This window comes from Mus caroli, unplaced genomic scaffold (genome assembly GCF_978045245.1).
Source record: "Mus caroli unplaced genomic scaffold, Mus_caroli_1 scaffold_12, whole genome shotgun sequence".
In the NCBI taxonomy this organism is placed as follows: domain Eukaryota; kingdom Metazoa; phylum Chordata; class Mammalia; order Rodentia; family Muridae; genus Mus; species Mus caroli.
The window spans coordinates 27000653-27010395 of NW_028227267.1; the positions used below are offsets into that span (position 1 = coordinate 27000653).

The window sequence follows — 9743 nt, forward strand, 5'->3', positions numbered from 1 at the left end:
AGTCACCCTCCTGTACTGCAACAAAAATGCATGAAATAATCAACTTTGAGAAAGATCGATTTCCCACTCACAGATTTTGGAGATTTTATTTCATGGTGCCTCAGCCCTTTGAGCCTGTGGGAAAGCAGTATATATTGTGATGAGATTGTGGGGCAAGGAAGTCCACACCTCATCTCCAGTTCTGAAAGAGGAAGACCTATTCTAAGACACACTGCCAAGGATTAATTTCCTCCAAAGGGTCATCCGATGTCCACTGTAGGCTGCAACACCTCCATAAGTACCATAGGCTGGGATCAAGACTTGAACTCACAAGGCATCTTGGGAACAGTTTCCAAACCATAACAGTACTTCTCATACCTGTCTGTTTCACCCCCTAGCCTGTCAAGGCACTGCCAGCACCTGTACCACAACCAACGGTGAGTCATTCTTTGTATCCTGATAAGGTCATCATGTCAGAGACATGATGACCAACAAATGGCCATCATTGTTCGGCCTGAACCCAGGGCCTCCTCCTACCTCAGCAAGCACAATGAGGTGAAAGGCTCTGCAAAGGCTGGGGGACTCTCGATATCACAAGATAACAAACACTCCCACTGCCTTCTGATCAAGACCTTGGTCAAACTATCAGTATAGCAGCAGCTCTTATTGCTTCAAAGGCTTTCGGGAGACTCCTGTGAGCTCTGGTTGATACTGAGGCTGCAGCCAGGTTGCTGAGAGCAGAGCCTTCTGAAATAAGCCCTGATTCTCATCTCCAGGATAGGGATCTTCTGGCTCCTATGAATGTCTTCATCTCTGTCTCCTGGCAGGGTAGAAGGGTTGTCTGGGACCTGAGGGATAAGGAGGGTGAAAGAATCCCAGATGGCCCTGGGCAGTGAGGGATGTCCCTAAGGAAACATAGGGACAGGGTGGGTCAGCATCTGTAGCTCCCATCAGGTAAGGACCAGATGTTGTAGAGAGGCTGGGGCAGGTGGAGCCTGGGTTTGGCCTCAGATAGGAGCAGCCTCCCTGCCTTGGTTGGACTGTGTTGGTTGCAGAGTGGCCTGGGTGAGGACACCTATGCAGAGACAAATGGAAGGGACAGTTACCTGCTAGTGCTGTCCCGCTGGACAGCAACCAGGCCAGACTTCTGCCAGCAAGACTGACCCAGGAGAGCCAAGGGCTCAGAGGGAGGCTGTTAGTACTTTGTGAAGGTCCATATCTGAAAACTGGGAGGGGGCTCTCTTCTTCCTGTGAAAAACCTCCCCAGGGTATGTGATGCATCCTTCCTTTCACCTCCAAACCAAAAGGCCCCACAGTGACAGGTGTTGTGCAGAGCACACAGTGGCACTCTTCCAGAAGTGGCACACAAAGCTCAGACAGGTTTTCTTCCCCTCTCAGCCCCAAAAGAAAGAAAAGGGCCCTCCTCCAGTGCCTCCTCCAGTGCCTCCCCCAGCTCCACCCCCAGCACCGGTCACTGCGCGCCCCATTGTAATCATCTGCTGCTGTACCTGCTATGATGTGTGTGTGAGAAGAGGAACAGAGGTAAGGGCCCTGTGAGGGCTGGGATCCAGGCTGGGTTCAGGGACCCAAGCGCACTCAGGCCTGACAGCAGAGGTCTGGGTGTAGAAGAGAATATGGCCTCTGGGGACAGGTCTGGATTGATAGGTTCACAAGGTAACAACCAATGCCCGTGGAAGAGATATACAGGCCTCCCCCACATTACCTGAACCCTCCAAATAATTGAGTCTCCCTTTGGCATTATGTGGGTGTTAGGGCAGTAGCCACTGAGTGCTCTAACTGGCCAATCCCCGGTCCTCAGAGCCATTGTTCCAGACAATGTCTTTGTACAATTTTCAGCCATGTGTAGCAGTGCCACAGACATTACCCTTAGAATGTGGGTAAGTCAAGACACACTGAACAAAGAGGCTCATGAAGCCAGAGATGATAAAAAAACAGAAAGGACCAGCCCTGCAAAACCTCTGCCCACTGTGAAAATTGGTAAAAAGCCAGTGGCCCTGCACTCCAGACATCTTCATACACAGGAGGGAAAGAACTGGCCTGCGTGACTCTGCTTTCTGCTGAGATGGGCCAGCTGAAAAGAATGAGAAGGGAGCTGACACATAGATCCTACAAAGGCATTGCAAACTCCTTGTGTGCAGTCAAGCCCTGGAATGCTGTTTGAAGTCCCCTTCTCTTCCCAGATCTAAATCCATCTTAGGGAGGGGAAACCAGTGGAGCAGCAATCCTAGGCCCTGGACAGAGAGGACCCATGAGATCAGCACTTAGGAAGAAAGATCCCCAGTCTCCACCAGGCTTTGTCCTCTCCCCCAATGTTCACTCTCTGCAAGGAACCTCTCATCCTGTTTTGAGAACCCTGGGTTCCCCATAGTTGTCCAGGCCAACCAAGAGCCTGCCTTGTCTTTCCCATGCTTGTGGGTGGCCACAGAAAAGTCAATCCATGCCTTCCAGAGAAGGAGGGTGCTTCTGAAGTTACATGGCCTAGTCTGAAGGGCCTGGCCCCACCCACTCAGGGCCTTTGGCATCTAGCTATAGAAGCTAGGCCATAGGGTGCCCACCATAAGAGCCATGGATGTTCAGGCCTCTCTGCCATCCTCTTCTCTCTGCCCTTCATGAGCTGAGAAAAGCCCAAGACATGAGGCCTGGTGGTGTGGAGCCTCCCAGGTGGCTTTTGGATGCAGTCCTTATGAAAACCATGGTTGATCACTGGCTGGCAGGCATGATTCATGGTGCTGAGTTGCCATCATTGATATGCTTGCCAGATAATAGAAGACCCCAGCTATGGCTTAACCTTGTACTCAACCCCAGTTCCTGTCCCAGAGTACTTATAGCCTGTCCTGAGATTTTGCATTTGGAAGTCTGGAGTACAAATCACTTTGGTTTCTAGAACCGAAGCCTAAGCACCCCACCACCACCCCTTTTTTTGGATATGTAGCTCCTCCTCTTTCTGCAAAGTGAGCAGGACAGAGCCATCCAGCCTGTATCATCACAGGGAAACTCTTAACATTGTCTCCTTGTGCTCCTCCCATGTAGCACCTTGGGTGGCATAGGGTCCCCTTACCCAGTCTCCAACATGTCTTTCTATCCCCAAGTCCTTAACTGAGCTACTGAGTCTCTTCTGCCACGTAAGGAGCAAGAGCCATTGGTTCCACGAACCCACATCAGACAGACTTCAGCTTCTAGCACTGAGTCTAGCATGAGAGTGGAGCCTGGAGACAGCTCCAAGGGAAGAGAAGACCCTTCATTAGGGCCACCTTATGGTGATGCTAGTGCTGACCCCACTCCCTCTGGCAGGCATTGCAGGCTCCTAGTTAGTTCCAACCACACCTTGGTGCCCTTATCTTTGTTCTCTCCCTGCAGGGGCCGTATATCAACCTTGACCTCCTGAAGGACCTCTGTTCTCGAGTTCCCTGCACCTCTAAGACTGGCTTCTTCCCACCTGAGGAGTACCTGTGCCTGGCCTCCTGTTCTCAGTGCCACCATCCTCCACACAGTTGTCCCAGGCCATTTCCTTTGCTCCCTTCCCCTGCCCAGGTGTCTCCCAAAGCCCCCTTGTCACTGCCTCCCAGGCAGCGGACCTCTCAGACACCACAGAGGCAATAGTGAGAGGTCTTTCTTTGCTGCTAATTTGGACCCATGTATCTGTTCTTGGATTCTAATTTTAAAAGAGTTGGAATTTTTTTATTAGGAGGTTTGTCATCCAAAGGTAAACCTCAGATGTGTTTCTGGGGCACTGGGAAGGACAGAACTTCGTGGTGTCGTGTGGCTAGGCGTAGATGAGTTCTACAGCTTTGTCACCAGATCCATGACACACCACAGGCTCTTAAGCTCTATACGAAGAACAATCCCAGATTCATCCCGAGGGTAAACTTGACAGCTGTGTAAGCATGCCTGGAGCTACAGGTGTGTACCACTGCATCTAGCTTTTTAGATTGGCAATGGGGATCCCAAACTGAGGTCCTTGTACTTGCATGCCAAATATTTAACTACCTGAGCCACTTTGTAGCCCAGTGGTTCTCAGCCTGTAGGTCATGGCCCCTTTGGGGGTCCCATACCAGATACCTGGCATATCAGACATCTACATTATGATTCAAAACAGTAGCAAAATTACAGTTATAAAGTAGCAACAAAATAATCTTATGGTTGGGGTTCACCATAACATGAGGAACTGTGTTAAAGTGACACAGCATTAGGAAGGTAGAGAACTACCCTGTTCTAGCCCCTTGGTTAACCTTTTACTTTGTTCTCTATATGGGTTTTGTTTTGCAAAGCAGTTTCAAGTCATGCATATACAGAGATTTTTTAAACAAATGCCAGAGTGTTCCTACTCCACTGTCAGACAAGAAGTGTATTGGATAAAGGCATATGGATCCTGACTGACAGGTGGCAAGGTCCCATGTGTAGTCCCAGGGGGCAGGGTCCAGGGAGAAGGAACACAGATATCCCTAGAGTGTCTTTACCCTGAGCACATCACCCAAAATGACATATAGATGTGTCCAGAGCAGCCACATGCAAGCTTACAAAAGGTTATCACGACACTAGATCTCTGAAAAACCCAGAAAATAAATATTTATAGTACTTAGGCCAAGACAAATGTAGGCATGCAAGAGAAATTTTCATCTATTCCATAGAAGCAGTGTGTATTAAGACTCTCTCTAGCTGGCTTGGTGAATAAGGCTCAGTTCACACTTCTCTGAAGTCTGCCCTGGGCTCTCCATGTGAATATCATATGTAGTCTAATCTGGGACCCTACCTACCATGTGCCAATCCAGCTTGCTAATTCACTGATCGTGAAAGGCTGGTTCATGAGCACAGTAGCAGCCTATGTACTCCACTGCCATGGCTTAGAGTTGCAGCCTGCCTGGAGAAGAGGACTGCTTAGGAGCCATAAGACTTCAGGAGAAAGTTTCCTCCACTCGGGCCATCCACAGGGACCCTCACAGACTCTCTGCGGTGATCAGTGTCAGAGACGCCAAGGGGGAAAGAGTAACATCATCAAGTCCCTCTTGTCGCTCTCACTTCCTGGTGAAGAGGAAGATGGGATATGGCTCTCTCTCACCTGACTTGCAAGGAGAGTGTGTTTTGTTCCACTATCCATTGAGCCTCAACCCCCCACGTCTTAGCACGGGGGATAAGCAGGATATTTTCAGATAAGTCTCACATTGGAGCATCACCAAACTGAAATAGAGAGAGTTGATTCTTATCCTAGACCAGGATGATAGAGAGATCCCATGACTGAATGTCATCCAAGTCCTATGATGACACACCCTTAGAAGAGTCAAAATGAGGCAGGATGAGCAAAGTAAGACATAGACTGCCAGGCACTCTTCCTACAAAAGAAGGCACGGGTGGTGCATGACCGGATGGAGAGTAGGTTCTGCTACCTTCTGTACTGACCCAAGGACAGCTTGCATGCCAAGCAGCATCAAAAACAGCTGATAGGCTGAGCGTTCCAGGGATCCTCTCAATGAATGAGGCCCTTCAGGGATGTTGTGGGAATGGAAGGTTTTCATTGACACCTACTGAGAGCAGCCTGGCTCCTGCAAGTGTCTGAGAGTCTAGCCTTTACTGTGAGCAAAGACAAATGTGCAGCTCCATTCCCAATTATAAGACCCTCAGCTTTCTGTCTGTCTGAGCCCAGCTTCCCCGGTCCCAGGCTACCTCTCTGAGATGGACTGCATGGCCACAGAGGATCCCAGGGGTCCTGCTGTGTATACTTTAAGGAAGGAAATCCCTTCCCTGTCTGACTTCAGTTTCTGATTCCCCTTCTCAGAGGCCAGAAGCGCAACCCTTCTGGGAAAGGTGACTCTGAGCACCGCTCAAACAGGTCTCACACTGACCTCAGCCAAGTCAGTAGAAAAGGAGGATGGATGCTCTGCCCCCTCCAGCAGAGAACATGCCTACCGTACCAGAGATATTCCCAGCAGACATCTCTCCGATGCAGAACTGGGTACCAGGTTGCTCTTTAACGCTGAGGAGAGCAATTTCCCCATTTGTTTTCAGTTTTCTGTCATTTTTCACAAGGGTCACGGGTAAAGCTGACTGGACACTTGGATTGTAGGACCCATAAATCAGTAATAGAACAGTCATCGGTCATGTTCCTGTCTCATCGGTGTCTCTGATATGTCCTTTACATGTCTGGGCTACAGGAAGGAAGGAGTGCATCCTAATGTACAATCATGGATGCAATGCTGACAGTTTTTTCATCTCACTTGAGCATCTTTCCCCATCCTGTTCAAGTTAATTTGAATACATCATAATTTATTTGAGAGTGCTGGAGTGTGTGCCTTTATATACTACTACAGATTTATTTCCTTCCTTTCTGCAGTATGTCTTTTGTTTTATTTGTATTTAGGTTTTGGTTTCGGTTTCGGTTTTGGTTTTTGAGACAGGGTTTCTCTGTACAGCCCTGGCTGTACTAGAACTTGCTCTGTAGACCAGGCTGGCCTCAAACACAGAGATCTGCCTGCCTCTGCCTCCTGAGTGCTAGGATTAAAGGTGTGAGCCACCATTACCTGGGCATTATGTCATTTTAAATAAAATACTTTCCTTAAAAATGTTATAACATTAATTTGTGATGTATTATTTTTTTGTTTTGAGATAAGGTCTCACTTTGTACCTCAGGCTGGTCTCTCAGTTGGAATTATGGGAGAATAATATGAATTTATAATTTTATACATAAGAGTAATTTTTATAACTAACCTGTCTTTGCAGCTTAGGAAATCCTTGCCTACAGCCTCTCAAATCGAAACCCCATACACATACCCAGTGGTGGTGTACACCTTTAATCCCAGCACTCGGGAGGCAGAGGCAGGCAGATTTCTGAGTTTGAGGCCAGCCTGGTATACAAAGTAAGTTCCTGGACATCCAGGGCTATATAGAGAAACCTTGTCTCAAAAAATCAAACAACAACAACAACAACAACAAAAAACGACCCAGCATCCTTTGCTATGACATGGCAAATTATTTCACTAAGCACACTAAGATCCCCTGTCACATTCGGTTGTTGTTTATGGCTCTGTGCATTTTCTGGGCAGCATCAGATGAAAGCCTCGGACGACTGAAAGCCATTAATAAACTATAAAATTGGTTTTAATTGGTCATTAAACAAACAACTTTGGTATTTTGTGTTTCAGCATGTGGGCATATTATATATATTTAAAAAGTAAAGCCATGTCCCTGTGACAAGACTGAATTCTACAAGAAATAAAAGGCCTCACTCTACTATTTCTGCCTTTTCCCTTCCAGAGTTACCCAGACCTACTTTTCTAGACACCTTCACTTGATATGTGTCCTGAAAATCTGATCTTAACATAAAATATTTTCACACTGGCCCTAATACCTAGTTTGAGCACAGAAAAATTAATGCCAGCTACCACAGTTATGGTGTGGTATTTTAAAATGCTCTGTGTCTCACCAAGAAGTTAAAATGTATTATTTGATGTGTGTGAATGTGTCTAAATGTCTCATGTGTGTGTTGTCAGTGGCATTCACAAGCAATTAGTTTAATGCCATTTTTACTTCCAGTCACACCTAAAGGTCTCAAACGCACAGCTCTGGCCTCCTATGTGTCTTCTTTTCATACCCATTCCTGATCCCCATCCCCTTCTGTGTCTCCCATCTTAACACTGCAGACCAGCCTGGAAGACGAGTGTGAATGTTCTATGTCCTAAAGCTGGTGCAAGGGTCATCTTCCTGGTGTGCTGTGGATGCCCTATGTGAGGATGAGAGTCAAACAGGGCCACCTCTCTAAAACCAAGTATTTTCTTTCCACTCATCTTGAAAACTCAGAGGTTTATAATTTGATCATTTCTCATTTCCCCATGATGGCTACTGAATGTGTTACATTTCCAGATGTTTGGAAAGATCTGTGGCTGGTGTGTGGTTCTTACCCTAGCGCCCAGCACATACCCTGGTTGAGATCAGAGCCCTTTCCATCAGAGATGGAGTCATTTATGGTTGGAAATGAAGCCCAGAAAGTCAGAATTCACACGTGCAGCAAAGCAGATGGCTGAGATGGAATAATTGAGAGGGATTCCCCCACCCCATGCCTTCTGGGTTCTGCATAGGGGATATACTGCCAGTGTCAGCACAGGGCACAGCCCAAAAATCTCTGAACTTGGCCCAACCCAGCAGCCATACCCCACCTGCAAGGGAAACTGTTCAGGCACCTGGACTGGAGTCTCTGCAACTCACACTTCCAAAAGTCTATAGTCTGTAGCCCCACATATAAAATGGTGCCAGACTGGGAGGCACTGGAGAGAGACCACCAAAACAGAGTCAAGCCAGGTCCCAAGACTACAGCCTGCAGCTCCTGAGGACTTGTTTTCTGGGACCTGGGCCAGCTGCCTCTAACTGAAGCCAGGCTTGGTGCCTGTTACTGGAGGTTACCTTCTGTCACTCACCACCACCCAGGCTCCCCAACCTCCACTCCACTCCACCCTAACTCCCACTCAATCTCCCAGGACGATCAAGCTACCATCTCCTCCCCTACTGCCGCTCTAGCCTCTGCTTTCCTGGTTCCTGCTGCTCTACCCAAGATTCTCTGAAACCCCTCATTTCAAGATCCTCCAGGATAGATTCAGCTCAGCAGCCGCCAGAGCTGTGTCTTCTTAGGGCCTAGAAACTCTCCTGGGTGTTTGCTAAGGTTTCTCACGGCCTCTCTGCCAGTCTGAGAGCCCCCGCCCCCACCACACTCCCCATTTGTAGAATGGCAGCCTTGTCCCAGGTTAGGATAAATTCTGTGACACTGGAGAATCTGAAGGTGTCCAGGGACACAAATGCCTTGAGAGTAATAAAAGGGTGGGAAATGACAGTTAATCTGTGTGTAAGTTAGCTTTGCGGTGCCATAACAAAATACTTGGAGCAGTTAGCTTTTTTAAAAGATGGGTTTATTTTTTTAGAACATATTTGTTCTGCTGTAAACAAGTAATATACATAAAAGTAAAACATAACTTACATAATTATAATGATTTGAATCACAGTTTTTTTAAAAAAATGATTACTAAAACTAAATATAAAATTTTCAAACCATAATTAAGATTTTTTTCCCTTTATAACCCATTAAGTCTAGTTAGAGCTGCAGGCACGTGCGTGGGTATAGGGCCAGCCCCCCCGAGTGTGAGCAGCTCTCCTCATGAAAGCATGCCTCCCTAGAAGCCCGCAGCTACCAATAGCACTCAATAGAAGAGGGGCTTCATCGTCTGCTCGGTCCAGGGTTTGGCTCACAGTTCTGAAGACTCCTGTCAAAGATCAGGCGGTCCTACTTCTTTGGGACTTTGGAAAGATGGTACTTCAGGTCAGCATCTGGTGTGGCTGGTGTGTGTAGGAGCTAGAAAACAAAATGGAAAAGATGGAGGTCTCACCTTCCTATTGAAAGCTATATCCCCAGGGATTAAAGATTTGCCATTAGGCTATGGTATCCGCTACCTTTCATCTAACCCACAACAATCTGCATAGTATCTAAGAACATGCGCATTGTTTTTTTTTTTCTTTTCTTCAGAATTAAGTGAAAAACCAAGCCACACACTGTCTCATATACTGCCACATCTCATAGAAGCCTGGTGTTGAGAATACAGTGTAAATGAGCAAACGTGACAAGATCAACAGCCGGGTAAAGAAAGAACACATGCACACAGGCTCTTCAGAGGAGGAAACAAATGCCTAGGTCATGTGACCAGATGGCCAGTCCTCTTAGGAATGAATAAAAGGCAGATAAAGGCCACAGTCTAAGTTATCTATTCAAT

General features: G+C 47.3%; 1 protein-coding gene across 3 annotated transcripts in view; it reads left to right on the forward strand.

The window, feature by feature from the left end:
* Positions 1-3614, forward strand: part of LOC110309582 (anthrax toxin receptor-like) — a 29194-nt gene extending 25580 nt beyond the window's left edge. For all 3 annotated transcript variants that reach the window (XM_021182322.2, XM_021182325.2, XM_021182323.2), the window contains exons 14-16: positions 378-416; positions 1378-1521; positions 3358-3614. In XM_021182322.2, the coding sequence (XP_021037981.1) occupies positions 378-416; positions 1378-1521; positions 3358-3600 (426 nt within the window). In that variant the 3' untranslated portion in view covers positions 3601-3614. The remainder of the gene's footprint in view (positions 1-377; positions 417-1377; positions 1522-3357) is intronic.
* Positions 3615-9743: the final 6129 nt, after the last annotated feature.